Source organism: Zea mays, chromosome 5, assembly GCF_902167145.1.
Source record: "Zea mays cultivar B73 chromosome 5, Zm-B73-REFERENCE-NAM-5.0, whole genome shotgun sequence".
Lineage (NCBI taxonomy): Eukaryota > Viridiplantae > Streptophyta > Magnoliopsida > Poales > Poaceae > Zea > Zea mays.
In genome coordinates this window covers 7,228,032-7,246,654 of record NC_050100.1, presented here as the reverse complement: position 1 = coordinate 7,246,654, position 18,623 = coordinate 7,228,032, and the positions used below count along the sequence as shown (strand labels likewise).

Below are 18,623 nucleotides of genomic sequence, written 5' to 3'. Positions count from 1 at the left end.
CATGCTCTTTTTGGGCACATATCTAGGGCCTGACGATTCTTTTTCCTCTCGAGGAACTTCTTTTTCTTCTCTTTCACTTCCTTCTACTTCTTTGTTTGAGCAATATATGATGATATGGCCTAGCTCACCACATTTATACAGTCATCCAAACAGGCTACCAAGCACTAGAATACACGGTAACGCCGATGACTGGTCAGTGAGCTCGTGAAGCAAAAGATCATAGCCTCATCGACTACTAGTTTATTCTTTAAGAAAATAAAATGGCCTCACTTTAAGCTTGTCTGGATAAAAGATAGGTTTCTTGAATTCAAACCGAGTTCACGCGTTCATTTGTTCTTTCATCGACTACGAGATGCAGCTCATCCGCGAAGGAGATGGACGAACCTATTGAAATTTTCGTGCGAGGAGCCGCCCTCAGCGACGCACCTACAAGCAGCATCCTTCAGTACCCGTGCCCTGTCTGCGATCCCCTCGTCTCCGGCTACTCGATCCACCTTGCTGCTCACCTCCTCCTTGGTCACGACGCCATCTTCTCCGGGCGACACCGCCAAGCCGGTCCTCCAGATGTCGCAGACGTAACTCCGGTTCGCGAACTGGTCGACGAAGTATGGCCAGCACAGGAAGCGCGCGCCGTTCCTCACCCCTTCCATGGTCGAGTTCCACCCGCAATGGGACACGAAGCACGCCACCGCACGGTGCGCCAGGACCTGAACGACGACGTTGAAGGAGAAGTCAGTTCGGAACCCATGAGTCGTCCGTGATCACGAGCACGGCACGGTGGTGGAAGCACAGACGACGAGTGAACACGTTCCAGTCGAGTCCCCATCGTCATCAACAGTTCGCTTGCATGGCAATTGGCAACTATACACTCCACCGTACCTTCTGCTGGGGGCACCAGCTAACCACCATGCCCCTACCGGCAACGCGGCACTGGAACTCGTCGAACCACGCCTGCTTGCTCAGCTCGTTGCCGGCCGTGAAGCCCGGTCGCACCACCCAGAGGAACGGCCTGCCCGTGCGCTCCAGCCCCAGCGCGAGCTCCTCGAACTGGCGCGGGTTGACGATGGCGAAGCTGCCGAACGCGATGTACACGACCGAGCCGTCGGCCCGCGCGTCGAGCCACGGCAGGCACCCCGTGTCCTCGGGCAGCATCTGCGCCACGGGCCTCATCAGCTCCTCGTCGGCGAACAGCGGGCCGATGGGCAGTATGCTGGGGAACAGCTCGAGCGCCGCGGCCTCGGCGTCGCGGAACGAGTTGCATACGATGACCTCGGCGTGGACGCGGGCCGCCTGGGTGTTCCGGGTCACCAGCTGGTAGGCGACCTCCTGCCCCGCGACGTCGCCGTCGATGCTCCACGGCATCTGCGATGGGCACATCGGCGGCATCCCAGGGGCGAGCTCGAACAAGCCGTGCCGCTTTGGGAAGCCTGCGTTAATTTGTTGTACAGAAAGATGTGTTAGCTTCAACGTTGCTGCCAGATCTATGCACTTTGACTTCAGCACGCGCGCAAATTAAAGCAACCATACCCTTAATCCCTTATCGCAGAAGTAACCCTCCTCGATCAGCTGTGGGACCTTGAACAGCGTCCCCAGGCACGCCGCAGAGGCGGGAAACACGGCGGCCACCCGGACGCCAAGCTTGCGGGCGGCCTGGAAGCACACCCCCATGTTCACGTCCCCGACGAGCCACTCGACCTTCGTCTCCCTGATGAGCCGCTCCACGTGGCCCGGCACGCACAGCGACAGCGCGTCCAGGAACCTGCTGAGGTCCCTGCGGTCGGCGCCGTCGGCCAGCCCATCTGGAACGGACGCCAGCCGGATCCCGTTCAGCTGCGCGCTGCCATCACCGGCAGGGCCCGGCGACGACGACCGCATGGCGTCGAGCACGAGGGCGTGGACGGGCTCGGTGCTGACGAAGGTGACCTGGAAGCCGCGGTCGACGAGGCGGTGCGACAGCTCCATGAGCGGCGTAACGTGGCCCTGCGCCGGGAACGGCAGCACCATGACGTGGGGCGCCGCAGTGGGCGTGCCCATGGCCACTGTCGTCGCTCTCTGAAATCTTCCTTCATCAAGCCCATCGGTCGAGCTGTGTGGTTTTCTTTGGAGTGGATCGTGACAATCAAGGAGTTGTATATATTTTGTTTACTATTAAATATTTTCTACTTTTGTCGACGACAACGTTGCTAAGACTACGGCATCGTCGTCGAAAGGAAGCAACTCAGACGATACTAAAACTCTTCTCGATCGAGCTGCTGCTCTAGTTTTTGTTGCCCGCACATGTGGCACGTTACCGTTGTTTTTGGCACGGCCGGCCACTGAACTATCCGCCGCCGCCAGCCATATAGTACTTGTATATTTCGCTTAGGATTTGTTTTGGAGTAAACTGTGTCCATATCATGCAACCTATCCTGGCTGTAGATTAGTCCAATAACTTCTAAACCATTCGTATTACATTAGGAGGTCTGCTAAACTACTCTCAAATGAACACCCAACATTGCACTACACCACCACCAAGTGACAACTCTCGAACAACTCCAATTTCCAAGCAACACTTAAGGCATACAAGAGTGACTTCTTTGCAGGAAGTGCCACAGTTCATAGTCTTCTCGGTGGCTGATGGTTTTCAGGGTGTCTCTTGGACTGTTCAATGTGACATTGTGCAACAGTTCATGCTTGGCGCCCAACCTCAGGATGAGGAACCCGTGCCTCCCTACCCCCATGATGGTCACCAGCTCCCTGTTGAGTTTTTTTTGTATGGGGCAGCCGATGCCCAACTTCCATTTTCAGTTCGACCTCAACATTCCTCCTGAGGATGGAATCAATGCTGAGGAAAATGTTGCTGCTAATGCTGATGATGGCTGGGACCCTTGGCCTGTTGAGCAGGCTCAACCCCCTGTGCCAGAGGTTGTACCAAATAATGTTAACGATGTGATCAATGAAGAAGAGCAGTTCAGCTATCAGCTTTCAGGTCTTGAGAATCTCCCTTCTGACGATTCGGTGGGCTATTTTAACGACATCATTATCCCTCAGGGAGTCCAGCTCCAGCAGGAGGAAGGCCCGGCTGAAGCGATTCTTGCCTTGCCTGCTTTCCCTCCTGACAACATAAATTTGGAGGGAAACAATGTCGAGGGATAGGACGACATGCAAATTGATGATAACATCAATGTGGGCCTCATGTTGCACTTGGATCAAACCATCCTTGATCCTGCTTTTGAAGATTTCTTGGCCAGAAAGCGTTCCTCCTCTTGGGCTGATTTGTTCCCTGACAATGATGGCTCAGTTTCTGTTCCAAAGGTTTGGGTTGCTTTCTTCATGGGCCTTTTAATGAGGCCAGATTCGTTTGATTGGGCCAGGAAATTCCTATTGTCGGGAGCTATCTCGGCATTCGTCGCACCCAGCATGGGCACCATTTCAATCAGAATTCCCCCTCCACCCAGTCAGGATTCCCCTGCTAAGCCTCAACTCCCTCCCCAGTCAGAGGCAACTCCCAGAAAAAGGCAGCCTATCTCAGTCGACACGACAGTCAGAAGGAGTGCCAGGCTTAGGGCAAAGGCCAAGGGCTTCTGAAAGGGAATTAGGCTTACACCTAGTTCCTAAATAATTTTGGTGGTTGAATTGCCCAACACAAATAATTGGACTAACTAGTTTGCCCAAGTGTGTAGATTATACAGGTGTAAAAGGTTCACCCTCAGCCAATAAAAAGACCAAGTTTTAGATTCAATAAAGGAGCAAAGGGGCAACCGAAGGCACCCCTGGTCTGGCGCACCGGACTGTCCGGTGTGCCACCGGACAGTGAACAGTACCTGTCCGGTGCACCAGGGGACTCAGACTCAAACTCGCCACCTTCGGGAATTTCCGAGGCGACTCCGCTATAATTCACCGGACTGTCCGGTGTACACCGGACAGTGTCCGGTGCGCCAAGGGAGGTCGGCCTCAGGAACTCGCCAGCTTCGGGAAAACGCCAACGGCTAGTCCGCTATAATTCACCGGACTGTCCGGTGCGACCCCGAAGCAACGGTCATCTCCGCGCCAACGGCTCTCTGCCGCGCAATTAATGCGCGCTCTGCGCGCGCAGAAGTCAGAATCGCCCATGCTGGCACACCGGACATCAAACAGTACCTGTCCGGTGTGCACCGGACATCCAGGCGGGCCCACAAGTCAGAAGCTCCAACGGCTAGAATCCAACGGCAGTGATGACGTGGCAGGGGGCACCGGACTGTCCGGTGTGCACCGGACTGTCCGGTGTGCACCGGACTGTCCGGTGCGCCATCGAACAGACAGGTTCCCAACGGGCACATTTGGTGGTTGGGGCTATAAATACCCCAACCACCCCACCATTCATTGTATCCAAGTTTTCCACTTCCCAACTACTACAAGAGCTCTAGCATTCAATTCTAGACACACCAAAGAGATCAAATCCTCTCCAATTCCACACAAAGCCCTAGCGACTAGTGAGAGTGATTTGCCGTGTTCATTTGAGCTCTTGCGCTTGGATTGCTTCTTTTCTTTCTCACTTGTTCTTGAGATCACAACTCCAATTGTAATCAAGGCAAGAGGCACCAATTGTGTGGTGGCCCTTGCGGGGAAGTTTTGTTCCCGGCTTTGATTTGAGAAGAGAAGCTCACTCGGTCCGAGGGACCGTTTGAGAGAGGGAAGGGTTGAAAGAGACCCGGCCTTTGTGGCCTCCTCAACGGGGAGTAGGTTTGCAAGAACCGAACCTCGGTAAAACAAATCTCCGTGTCTCACTTGCTTATTCGCTTGGGATTTGTTTTGCGCCCTCTCTAGCGGACTCGTTTCTTTATTACTAACGCTAACCCGGCTTGTAGTTGTGTTTATATTTGTAAATTTCAGTTTCGCCCTATTCACCCCCCCTCTAGGCGACTATCAATTGGTATCAGAGCCCGGTTCTTCATTAGAGCCTAACCGCTCGAAGTGATGTCGGGAGATCACGCCAAGAAGGAGATGGAGACCGGCGAAAAGCCCACTACAAGCCAAGGGAGCACTTCATCGGAAGAGTCCCGCACCAAGAGGAAGGAGAAGAAGAAGATCTCCTCCAACAAAGGGAAGGAGAAGAAATCTTCTTCTCATCACAAAGAGAAGAAAGAAAAATCTTCTTCCCACAAGCCGCATCGGAGCGGTGACAAGCACAAAAGGATGAGGAAGGTGGTCTACTACGAGACCGACACTTCATCACCATCCACCTCCGGCTCCGACGCGGCATCCGTCACTTCTAAGCGCCAAGAGCGCAAGAAGTATAGTAAGATCCCCCTACGCTACTCTCGCATTTCAAAGCATACACCTTTACTTTCCGTCCCATTAGGCAAACCACCAACTTTTGATGGTGAAGATTATGCTAGGTGGAGCGATTTAATGCGATTTCATCTAACCTCGCTCCACAAAGGTATATGGGATGTTGTTGAGTTTGGTGCGCAGGTACCGTCAATAGGGGATCAAGACTATGATGAGGATGAGGTGGCCCAAATCGAGCACTTCAACTCACAAGCCACAACAATACTCCTCGCCTCACTAAGTAGAGAGGAATATAACAAAGTACAAGGGTTGAAGAACGCCAAGGAGGTTTGGGATGTACTCAAAACCGCGCACGAGGGAGACGAGCTCACCAAGATTACCAAGCGGGAAACGATCGAGGGGGAGCTCGGTCGGTTCCGGCTTCACAAAGGGGAGGAGCCACAACATATGTACAACCGGCTCAAGACTTTGGTGAACCAAGTGCGCAACCTCGGGAGCAAGAAGTGGGACGACCACGAAGTGGTAAATGTTATTTTAAGATCTCTCATTTTTCTAAATCCCACTCAAGTTCAATTGATTCGTGGTAATCCTAGATATACTAAAATGACCCCCGAGGAAGTTATCGGGCATTTTGTAAGTTTTGAGTGCATGATAGAAGGCTCGAGGAAAATCAACGAGCTTGGCGACCCATCCGAAGCTCAACCCGTTGCATTCAAGGCGACGGAAGAAAAGAAGGAGGAGTCTACACCAAGTCGACAACCAATAGACGCCTCCAAGCTTGACAATGAGGAGATGGCGCTCGTCATCAAGAGCTTCCGCCAAATCCTCAAACAAAGGAGGGGGAAAGACTACAAGTCCCGCTCCAAGAAGGTTTGCTACAAATGTGGTAAGCCCGGTCATTTTATTGCTAAATGTCCTATGTCTAGTGACAGTGACCGAGGCGACGACAAGAAGGGGAGAAGAAAGGAGAAGAAGAGGTACTACAGGAAGAAGGGCGGCGATGCCCATGTTTGTCGCGAGTGGGACTCCGACGAGATCTCAAGCGACTCCTCCGACGACGAGGACGCCGCCAACATCGCCGTCACCAAGGGACTTCTCTTCCCCAACGTCGGCCACAAGTGCCTCATGGCAAAGGACGGCAAAAAGAAGAAGGTTAAATCCAACTCCTCCACTAAATATGAATCGTCTAGTGATGATAATGCTAGTGATGAGGAGGATAATTTGTGTATTCTCTTTGCCAATCTTAACATGGAGCAAAAAGAAAAACTAAATGAATTGATTAGTGCTATTCATGAAAAGGATGACCTTTTGGACTCCCAAGAGGATTGTCTAATTAAAGAAAACAAGAAACATGTTAAGGTTAAAAAGGCTTATGCTCTAGAAGTAGAAAAATGTGAAAAATTGTCTAGTGAGCCAAGCACATGCCGTGAGATGATTGACAACCTTAGAAATGAAAATGCTATTTTAAATGCTAAGGTTGATTCACATGTTTGTAATGTTTCAATTCCCAATCTTAGAGATGATAATATTGACTTGCTTGCTAAGATTGATGAATTAAATGTATCTCTTGCTTGCCTTAGATTAGAGAATGAAAATTTAATTGCTAAGGCTAAAGATTTTGATGTTTGCAAAGTTACAAATTCCAATCTTAAAGATAAAAATGATATTCTTCATGCTAAGATTGTGGAACTTGATTCTTGCAAACCCTCTACATCTACCATTGAGCATGTCACTATTTGTGCTAGATGTAGAGATATTGATGTTAATGCTATTCATGATCACATGACCTTAATTAAGCAACAAAATGATCATATAGCTAAACTTGATGCTAAAATTGCCGAGCACAACTTAGAAAATGAGAAATTTAAATTTGCTCGTAGCATGCTCTATAATGGGAGACGCCCGGGCATTAAGGATGGCATTGGCTTCCAAAGGGGAGACAATGTCAAAATTAGTGCCCCTCCTAAGAGATTGTCCAACTTTGTTAAGGGCAAGGCTCCCATGCCTCAGGATAACGAGGGTTACATTTTATACCCTGCCGGTTATCCCGAGAGCAAAATTAGGAGAATTCATTCTAGGAAGTCTCACTCTGGCCCTAATCATGCTTTCATGTATAAGGGTGAGACATCTAGCTCTAGGCAACCAACCCATGCTAAATTGCCTAGAAAGAAAACTCCTAGTGCATCAAATGATCATAACATTTCATTTAAAACTTTTGATGCATCTTATGTGTTGACTAACAATTCCGGCAAAGTAGTTGCCAAATATGTTGGGGGCAAGCACAAGGGCTCCAAGACTTGTGTTTGGGTACCCAAAGTTCTTGTGTCTAATGCCAAAGGACCCAAAACCATTTGGGTACCTAAAGTCAAGAACTAAACTTGTTTTGTAGGTTTATGCATCCGGGGGCTCAAGTTGGATACTCGACAGCGGGTGCACAAACCACATGACAGGGGAGAAAAGGATGTTCTCCTCATATGAGAAAAACCAAGATCCCCAAAAAGCGATCACATTCGGGGATGGAAATCAAGGTTTGGTCAAAGGTCTGGGTAAAATTGCTATATCTCCTGACCATTCCATTTCCAATGTTTTTCTTGTTGATTCTTTAGATTACAATTTGCTTTCTGTATCTCAATTATGTCAAATGGGCTACAACTGTCTTTTTACTGATATAAGTGTCACTATCTTTAGAAGAAGTGATGATTCAATAGCATTTAAGGGTGTGTTAGAGGGTCAGCTATACTTAGTAGATTTTGATAGAGCTGAGCTCGACACATGCTTAATTGCTAAGACTAACATGGGTTGGCTCTGGCACCGCCGACTAGCCCATGTTGGAATGAAGAATCTTCATAAGCTTCTAAAGGGAGAGCACATTTTAGGACTAACCAATGTTCATTTTGAGAAAGACAGGATTTGTAGCGCATGCCAAGCAGGGAAGCAAGTTGGCAGTCATCATCCGCATAAAAACATAATGACGACCGACAGGCCACTGGAGCTCCTACACATGGATCTATTCGGCCCGATCGCTTACATAAGCATCGGCGGGAGTAAGTACTGTCTTGTTATTGTGGATGATTATTCTCGCTTCACTTGGGTATTCTTTTTACAGGAAAAATCTCAAACCCAAGAGACCCTAAAGGGTTTCTTGAGACGGGCTCAAAATGAGTTCGGCTTAAGGATCAAGAAAATTAGAAGCGATAACGGGACGGAGTTCAAGAACTCTCAAATTGAAAGCTTTCTTGAGGAAGAGGGCATCAAGCATGAGTTCTCTTCTCCCTACACCCCTCAACAAAATGGTGTAGTGGAGAGGAAGAATCGAACTCTATTGGACATGGCAAGAACCATGCTTGATGAGTACAAAACACCGGACCGGTTTTGGGCCGAAGCGGTCAACACCGCCTGCTACGCCATCAACCGGCTATATCTTCACCGAATCCTCAAGAAGACATCATATGAACTCCTAACCGGTAAAAAGCCCAACATTTCATACTTTAGAGTTTTTGGTAGCAAATGCTTTATTCTTGTCAAAAGAGGTAGAAAATCTAAATTTGCTCCTAAAACTGTAGAAGGCTTTTTACTTGGTTATGACCCAAACACAAGGGCATATAGGGTCTTTAACAAGTCCACTGGACTAGTTGAAGTCTCATGTGACGTTGTGTTTGATGAAACTAACGGCTCTCAAGTAGAGCAAGTTGATCTTGATGAGATAGGTAATGAAGAGGCTCCGTGCATCGCGCTAAGGAACATGTCCATTGGGGACGTGTGTCCTAAGGAATCCGAAGGACCTCCACATGCACAAGATCAACCATCCTCCTCCATGCAAGCATCTCCACCAACTCAAGATGAGGAAGAGGCTCAAGTCGATGAAGAAGAAGATCAATCAAATGAGCCACCTCAAGATGATGGCAATGATCAAGGGGGAGATGCAAATAATCAAGAAAAGGAGGATGAGCAAGAACCAAGGGCGCCACACCCAAGAGTCCACCAAGCAATCCAACGAGATCACCCCGTCGACACCATCCTCGGCGACATTCATAAGGGGGTAACCACTCGATCTCGTGTTGCACATTTTTGTGAACATTACTCTTTTGTTTCCTCTATTGAGCCACATAGGATAGAGGAAGCACTTCAAGATTCGGATTGGGTGGTGGCAATGCAAGAGGAGCTCAACAATTTCACGAGGAACGAGGTATGGCATTTAGTTCCACGTCCTAACCAAAATGTTGTAGGAACCAAATGGGTCTTCCGCAACAAGCAAGATGAGCATGGTGTGGTGACAAGGAACAAAGCTCGACTTGTGGCCAAGGGATACTCCCAAGTCGAAGGTTTGGATTTTGGTGAAACCTATGCACCCGTAGCTAGGCTTGAGTCAATTCGCATATTATTAGCCTATGCTACTTACCATGGCTTTAAGCTTTATCAAATGGACGTGAAAAGTGCCTTCCTCAATGGACCAATCAAGGAAGAGGTCTATGTTGAGCAACCTCCCGGCTTTGAAGACAGTGAGTACCCTAACCATGTCTATAGGCTCTCTAAGGCGCTTTATGGGCTCAAGCAAGCCCCAAGAGCATGGTATGAATGCCTTAGAGATTTCCTTATTGCTAATGGCTTCAAAGTCGGTAAAGCCGATCCTACACTCTTTACTAAAACTCTTGAAAATGACTTATTTGTATGCCAAATTTATGTTGATGATATTATATTTGGATCTACTAACGAGTCTACTTGTGAAGAGTTTAGTAGGATTATGACATAGAAATTCGAGATGTCTATGATGGGGGAGTTGAAGTATTTCTTAGGATTCCAAGTGAAGCAACTCCAAGAGGGCACCTTCATTAGCCAAACGAAGTACACTCAAGACATCTTAACCAAGTTTGGAATGAAGGATGCCAAACCCATCAAGACACCCATGGGAACTAATGGGCATCTCGACCTCGACACGGGAGGTAAGTCCGTGGATCAAAAGGTATACCGGTCGATGATAGGTTCTTTACTCTACTTATGTGCATCTCGACCGGATATTATGCTTTCCGTATGCATGTGTGCAAGATTCCAAGCCGACCCTAAGGAAGCTCACCTTACGGCCGTGAAACGAATCTTGAGATATTTGGCTTATACTCCTAAGTTTGGGCTTTGGTATCCTAGGGGATCCACATTTGATTTGATTGGTTATTCGGATGCCGATTGGGCGGGGTGCAAAATCAATAGGAAGAGCACATCGGGGACTTGCCAGTTCTTGGGAAGATCCTTGGTGTCTTGGGCTTCAAAGAAGCAAAATTCGGTTGCTCTTTCCACCGCCGAAGCCGAGTATATTGCCGCAGGCCACTGTTGCGCGCAATTGCTTTGGATGAGGCAAACCCTGCGGGACTATGGTTACAAATTAACCAAAGTCCCTTTGCTATGTGATAATGAGAGTGCAATCAAAATGGCCGACAATCCCGTCGAGCATAGCCGCACTAAACACATAGCCATCCGGTATCATTTTCTTAGGGATCACCAACAAAAGGGAGATATCGAGATTTCTTACATTAACACTAAAGATCAATTAGCCGATATCTTTACCAAGCCTCTTGATGAACAATCTTTTAACAAACTTAGGCATGAGCTCAATATTCTTGATTCTAGGAACTTCTTTTGTTAAAGCTGCACACATTGCTCTTTTATATATCTTTGATCATGTCTCTTTTATATGCTATGACTAATGTGTTGTCAAGTCTATTTCAAACCAAGTCATAGGTATATTGAAAGGGAATTGGAGTCTTCGGCGAAGACAAAGGCTTCCACTCCGTAACTCATACTTCGCCATCACTCCAAGCATCTCTCTATTCTTTGGGGAGAAATGAGAATTCAAAGCAAAAGGACTTCGTCTTTGGTATAATCTTAACTCATTTACTTATGACCAAAGGGGAAGATAGTACTAGAGGTCTCTAATGATTCCGTTTTTGGCGATTCATGCCAAAAAGGGGGAGAAAGGAGCCCAAAGCAAAAGGACCGCACCACCACCAATTTCAAAAACTTAGTGCTTTCCAAACGTATTTTTCAATTGGTATCCTATTGTGTTCAAAAGGAAAAGAAAATTAGTTTTTCAAAAATGTATATCAAAAACCCTCTTGAACACTAAGAGGTGGATCTCCTTTAGGGGGAGTTTTGGTTAAGTCAAAGGAAAAGCATTTGAAACAAGGGGAGAAAATTTCAAATCTTGAAAATGCTTTGCAAACTCTTATTCATTCACCTTTGACTATTTGCAAAAGATCTTTTGAAATGGATTTACAAAAGGATTTGCAAAAACAAAACATGTGGTGCAAACGTGGTCCAAAATGTTAAATAAGAAAGAAACATTCCATACATATCTTGTAAGTAGTTTTATTGGCTCAATTCCAAGCAACCTTTACACTTACATTACGCAAACTAGTTCAATTATGCACATCTCTGTTTGCTTTGGTTTGTGTTGGCATCAATCACCAAAAAGGGGGAGATTGAAAGGGAATTAGGCTTACACCTAGTTCCTAAATAATTTTGGTGGTTGAATTGCCCAACACAAATAATTGGACTAACTAGTTTGCCCAAGTGTGTAGATTATACAGGTGTAAAAGGTTCACCCTCAGCCAATAAAAAGACCAAGTTTTGGATTCAATAAAGGAGCAAAGGGGCAACCGAAGGCACCCCTGGTCTGGCGCACCGGACTGTCCGGTGTGCCACCGGACAGTGAACAGTACCTGTCCGGTGCACCAGGGGACTCAGACTCAAACTCGCCACCTTCGGGAATTTCCGAGGCGACTCCGCTATAATTCACCGGACTGTCCGGTGTACACCGGACAGTGTCCGGTGCGCCAAGGGAGGTCGGCCTCAGGAACTCGCCAGCTTCGGGAAAACGCCAACGGCTAGTCCGCTATAATTCACCGGACTGTCCGGTGCGACCCCGAAGCAACGGTCATCTCCGCGCCAACGGCTCTCTGCCGCGCAATTAATGCGCGCTCTGCACGCGCAGAAGTCAGAATCGCCCATGCTGGCACACCGGACATCAAACAGTACCTGTCCGGTGTGCACCGGACATCCAGGCGGGCCCACAAGTCAGAAGCTCCAACGGCTAGAATCCAACGGCAGTGATGACGTGGCAGGGGGCACCAGACTGTCCGGTGTGCACCGGACTGTCCGGTGCGCCATCGAACAGACAGGTTCCCAACGGGCACATTTGGTGGTTGGGGCTATAAATACCCCAACCACCCCACCATTCATTGTATCCAAGTTTTCCACTTCCCAACTACTACAAGAGCTCTAGCATTCAATTCTAGACACACCAAAGAGATCAAATCCTCTCCAATTCCACACAAAGCCCTAGCGACTGGTGAGAGTGATTTTCCGTGTTCATTTGAGCTCTTGCGCTTGGATTGCTTCTTTTCTTTCTCACTTGTTCTTGAGATCACAACTCCAATTGTAATCAAGGCAAGAGGCACCAATTGTGTGGTGGCCCTTGCGGGGAAGTTTTGTTCCCGGCTTTGATTTGAGAAGAGAAGCTCACTCGGTCCGAGGGACCGTTTGAGAGAGGGAAGGGTTGAAAGAGACCCGGCCTTTGTGGCCTCCTCAACGGGGAGTAGGTTTGCAAGAACCGAACCTCGGTAAAACAAATCTCCGTGTCTCACTTGCTTATTCGCTTGGGATTTGTTTTGCGCCCTCTCTAGCGGACTCGTTTCTTTATTACTAACGCTAACCCGGCTTGTAGTTGTGTTTATATTTGTAAATTTCAGTTTCGCCCTATTCACCCCCCCTCTAGGCGACTATCAGCTTCAAAAATTGCACTGGGATTGGCAAGAAAAATTGCTCATGCTGCACCCAATATGCCCCTCCTTCTATGCATCTTGACATCATCAAGAAATTGGGTGCTGAGTTCTGTAAAATGACCCCTTCCAAGCTAAATCCGGAGGATTTGAGCAGATCCAAGGCCACTGGTACTGCCATTCAGAGGCCGGTTGCTTCCACCGACAGCAAGGATGATGAATCCGACTTCTCTAATGAACAGGTGGGGGACCCTCACTTCAATGATGACAATGATTATGAAGCCAATACCTCGGTGGGGTTGTAAGGCTTTGGCCTCCCCCTTTTGGGCCGAATGGTGTTTTTTGTACACTGGTTGGCAATTATTTTGTTGGTTAATGGTTGGAGCTGGCGCGCATGTGGCGCTCTTTGCATTTTCTGAAACTAACCCTGGTGGAATCGAGGTTTATTTCCTGTTTGATACAATTAACTCTGGTGGAGTCAATGACTCTTTGCTGCCTGAAATGGTTAATTTTGATGGTTGGAGCTTCGGTTATTTTTTATGTGGGCTCTCTTTGCAATTTTCTTGTTGGGCCCATTGGATGCCTTATTCCCCTCACGTCATGCTGATTATGTGGCCCTTTCAATTCTACTGTTTATGGATTTATACTGGAAGAAGGATCTATTGGTGTATGCTATGCATACCGGAATTCCTTAATTTTAAGACTGATAGTTTACCATGACTTCCGGCCCTCAGAACTTACACCGCTCCTTGAAAATTTTGTCTCATAACATTAGAGGAATTAGCTCAGAGACTAAATGGAATTCCTTACAAAATAGCATCTCGGACTCTAAATGTGATATCATATGTATCCAAGAGACAAAAAAAGAGTCCTTTGATGATTCCTACATTCGTCGCTTCTGCAGCAGATCCTTTGATAAGTTTGAATTCGGTCCTTCTATTGGCGCTTCTGTGAGCTTCATAACAATTTGGAAAGGTTCTCTTTTTGATGGGGAGATTATTGATCAAAATTCTTTCGGTCACACAATCCGATTCCATACAAAGCTTACCAATCAAACCTGGTGGCTCACCAACATTTATGCCCCTTGTACTCCTCATAGGAGAGAAGAATTTCTCTCTTGGTTTTCCAACATTGAGATTGAGGATAACAAATTATGGATCTTCCTCGGTGACTTTAATATGATCAGATCTCCTGATAACCGCAACAAACCGGGTGGGGATCACCTCAGAATGATGAGTTTTAATTTGGCAATCAGTCAACTGGGACTGCAGGAAATTCCCCTCAAAGGACAAGCCTACACTTGGTCAAATATGCAACGTCACCCGCTTCTCGAAAAACTTGATTGGCGCTTTGTTTCACAAGCTTGGTCGGTCACCTTTCCAGCTACCTCTGCACTCACGCTTCCTAGAGGAACCTCGGATCATATCCCTTGGATGGTCAATGTCCAAATCAATGTGCACAAACCACCCATCTTTAGATTTGAAAACTATTGGCTTCAGCTTGATGATTTCCACTCTATCTTTCAAGACTCTTGGAATCAGCCCATCTTTCAACCAGACCCTGCTAAAAGGCTCATGGTAAAGTTTAAAAGAGCACGCGAGCACATCCATGTCTGGTGTAAGTCTCTCCCCAACTTAACAAAATTGATTGATAAGGTCAAGTTGGTGGTGCAGCTGTTAGACTTCATTGAGGAGAGCTGAGACTTAACCATTCAGGAATGGAACTTCAAAGAAACCCTTCTTCTCCATTTACAAGATCTTTTAGCTAAGCAACAGATTTATTGGAAACAAAGAGGTCAAATCAAATGGGCCACCCTTGGAGATGTCGGCACTAAATTCTTTCACGCCAATGCCACTGTCAAGCACAGACATAACCTTATCTCTTCTCTTAAAGATGATAATGGAAATATGGCTCTCTCTCATAATGAAAAAGAAGTTGTGCTTTTTAATGCCTTCAAGAACCGTTTGGGGACTTCTCAGCAAACTACTATGGTTTTCAACTTACCTGCTTTGATTCAACCGATTGGTAATTTATCCGAGCTTGAGCAACCTTTCTCTAGCCTTGAGATCGAACAAATCATTGCATGTCTGCCTTCAAATAAATCGCCAGGTCCGAATGGCTTTAACATAGACTTTGTTAAAAAATGCTGGCCGGTAATTGCCCCTGATTTCTATGACCTATTCAACAAATTTTTTGAAGGATCTCTCTGCATGCATAGCATCAACCGATCATATGTGACCCTCATTCCCAAAAATGGCTCTCCTGATTCAGTTGGTGACTACAGACCCATCTCCCTCCTTAACACGAGTGTCAAAGTTTTAACAAAAATCTTAGCCAATCGCCTGCAACTGGTGATCACAAAGCTCGTCCATCAGAATCAATATGGTTTTATCAAGGATAGATCGATCCAGGATTGCTTAGCTTGGGCTTTTGAATATATTTCACTTTGTCACAAATCCATAAAAGAAATGGTCATTCTAAAGCTTGATTTTGAGAAGGCATTTGATAAACTGGAGCATGCTGCTCTCTTGGAGATCCTGAGGCACAAGGGGTTTGGTAATAAACGGATCCACTGGATCTCTATGATTCTTGGCTCCGGATCTTCTGAAGTTCTTTTGAATGGAGTCCCTGGGAAAAGATTTCACTATCGATGCGGAGTCAGGTAAGGCGACCCTTTGTCCCCGCTTATTTTTGTTCTTGCTGCTGACCTTTTGTAGTCTATTGTCAACAAGGCCTGCGAAGGTGGCATTCTTCGTCTTCCATTACCAAACAATTGTGGCCCGGATTTCCCTATCATACAATATGCTGATGATACTATTCTCATAATGGAAGCCTGCCCGAGACAACTTTTCTTCTTAAAAGCAATGCTCAACTCTTTCGCTGACTCCACTGGGCTCCATGTGAATTACCATAAGTCCAACATTTACCCCATCAATGTCACGAACCAGAAAATGGAGATCCTTGCAAAAACTTTTCATTGCAAAATTGGATCATTGCCCTTTACTTACTTAGGGCTTTCCTTAGGTATCCAAAGACCTAAATTGGGTGCTTTTCTACCCCTTATCCAGAAAATTGAAAAAAGACTGGCGTCAACCTCCATCTTCTTATCACAGGCTGGAAGGCTTCAAATGGTTAATGCAGACTTCTCCTCTCTTCCAACATATTACATGTGCACTCTTAAGCTCCCCAAAATGGTGATCAGGCACATTGACAGACTCAGACGACACTGCCTTTGGAGAGGTGCTGATTTAAATGATAGGAAACCCCCTCAAGTTGTTTGGAGTTCGGTTTGCAGGCCAAAACCTCAGGGGGGTTGGGTGTAATCAATCTGTCATTACAAAATCGAGCCCTTCTCATGAAAAACCTTCATAAACTTTTCAACAGAGCTGCCACCCCCTGGGTTAATATTATTTGGACCAATCACTACAGTCACTCTCTGCCCTCGGATAGACCAGTTGGTTCTTTTTGGTGGCGAGATGTCCTTAAAATGCTTGAACCATTCAAGAATATTGCTAGGGTGGAAATTGGAGATGGAAAAACAACACTTCTCTGGCATGAACTGGGATGGTATTCCCAAATCAACACAGTATCCAGAACTTTGGTCCTTCTCTGCTTGCAAAGACATCACTGTGCTACAAGCAAGATTGGTTGACTCCCAAGAATTGTTCCATGCACCGTTGTCCATTGAAGCCTTTGTTCAACTTCAAGAGTTGAATGATTGCTTGGATAATCTTCCACATAATAATCACAAAGACAAATGGAGCTGCTCTATTTCTTCTAGCTTATTTTCCTCGCAAAAGATTTATGCTCATCTGATGGGTAACCAGTGGACACATCCCATTTTCTCTTGGTTGTGGAAATCCAAATGTCAACCCAAGCACAAGGTATTCTTTTGGCTACTACTGAAAGACAGACTAAATACCAGAGCTTTTCTAAGGCAACGGTCCATGTTTTTGGACTCTTATTCCTGTGACAACTGTATTCTTCAAGTTGAAGAGACGGTCATTCACCTCTTTTTCAGATGCAATTTTGCTAAGAGATGTTGGTCCTTGATTGGAATCTCTCCTTCACATTCTACGGATTTACTCAACACCATTTTAAGAATCAGAAGACGTTGGCAAGTCCCTTGGAAACTTGAAGCTATAATTCTATTGACCTGGGGCATCTGGAAATGCAGAAATAATTGGGTGTTCAATGAGATTCCGCCCACGGTGGAAGGTTGTCGTGCTATGTTCATATCTGAAATGAACCTTCTTAGTCATCGAGTTAAGCCAGCAATTGGAGATAAAATTAGAACCTGGCTTCTTTATTCTGTTCTGTAATTCTTACTTTCTTCTGTACTCACCCTCTTGTATCTTCTCCCCCACTCTGGTTTCCTTAAGCAATAAAATACTGTAGGACCCCCTACAGTAACTTTTACTTAAAAAAACACACTTAAGGCATATAGAGTCGGGATCGACAAATGACAGTCATGATGTATATTATCTATGGTGCACATCTATGACCCATTCATATTATCTACCAATGCCCTTGAGGAGATGAAGCCTTAAGAGAGGGAACACCAAAAAATGGAGAACGGTGAGAACCGTTACAGGAGACCATGGTCTCGCTAATTAACTTGATATAAGTTGAGATGATGCAATCAAGGATCACATATGACTTAGAACGATGAAACCACACCATTCACCAAGCAACTTGTGCACCCATGTAAGAAATGATAGCAGTGAACCTTGAAGAAAGCGCTTAGCCAGATTTGAGATGAACCTCCACGATGATGACTAAAAGTATGATGCACCGACGATGTCACCAACATCATTGGCCCCAAAGAACTAGATCTAGATTTTCACCCTAGAAGCATCCTAGAGTTGTAGTGTTGGAGAAGGCTATTGTGACTCCTCTAGTGAGGTTAGTGATGCCCAAGGTGTGGTCGTACACTAACAAAGTTGTGCATGGCTTTCGTCTAGACTTTCCCAACCCTGGGCTATAGTACTATCACTCATATCAAAAGTACGACAAAACACCCTCAGCCACCATGCTGCGAACCTCATGCCATGCAGAAGAGGGCAAACACCCTACCTTGGGGACCTATCAACATTGGGCCACCATCCTATTGCTCTGACAGCAACAAGGACGAAGAGTTGAAGGAGGGGATGGACATGGAGCTGGCACTATAGATATAGCAAGCAAGGGCATTGCATGTGTGCCTTGTCATGTGAATACTACTAAATCGAACATTGTGGTAGCATCATTGCCATGGATCCCTGCTAGTCGTTGTCCTAACCACCATGTCATAAGCTCACCACCTAGCTTGTGTCAGACCCTACTTCAGGGTCCACTATGCATCACGTATTAGTCCATAGATAAGAAGCTGATTTGTATAGATTGAACAAGATTGATATAAAAACCCATATTTTTATTGATAACATGGAACACTTACATGGTTTATATTTACAAAGCTTGGGCCATTGCCCTCACAACAAACATCAGAGTTCTATCACAATGGTCCTACAATATCGTGGCTTCATTCATATATGCAAGTTAGAATGCGGATGTAAACAATCCTTAAAGTCATTCTTGTGTATTAATCCTTATAGTCACTCTTAA

At 46.3% G+C, this 18,623-nt stretch overlaps 1 protein-coding gene across 1 annotated transcript; it reads right to left on the bottom strand.

Annotated features, from left to right (window-relative positions):
• Nucleotides 1-205: 205 nt before the first annotated feature.
• Nucleotides 206-2,034, bottom strand: LOC103627979 (UDP-glycosyltransferase 83A1). The gene is made up of 3 exons (XM_008648276.2): nucleotides 1,528-2,034; nucleotides 880-1,461; nucleotides 206-707 (listed from the first exon to the last, which is right to left on the bottom strand). The coding sequence occupies exons 1-3, from the start codon at nucleotides 2,032-2,034 to the stop codon at nucleotides 360-362; spliced, it is 1,437 nt and encodes a 478-aa protein (XP_008646498.1). The 3' UTR covers nucleotides 206-359.
• Nucleotides 2,035-18,623: the final 16,589 nt, after the last annotated feature.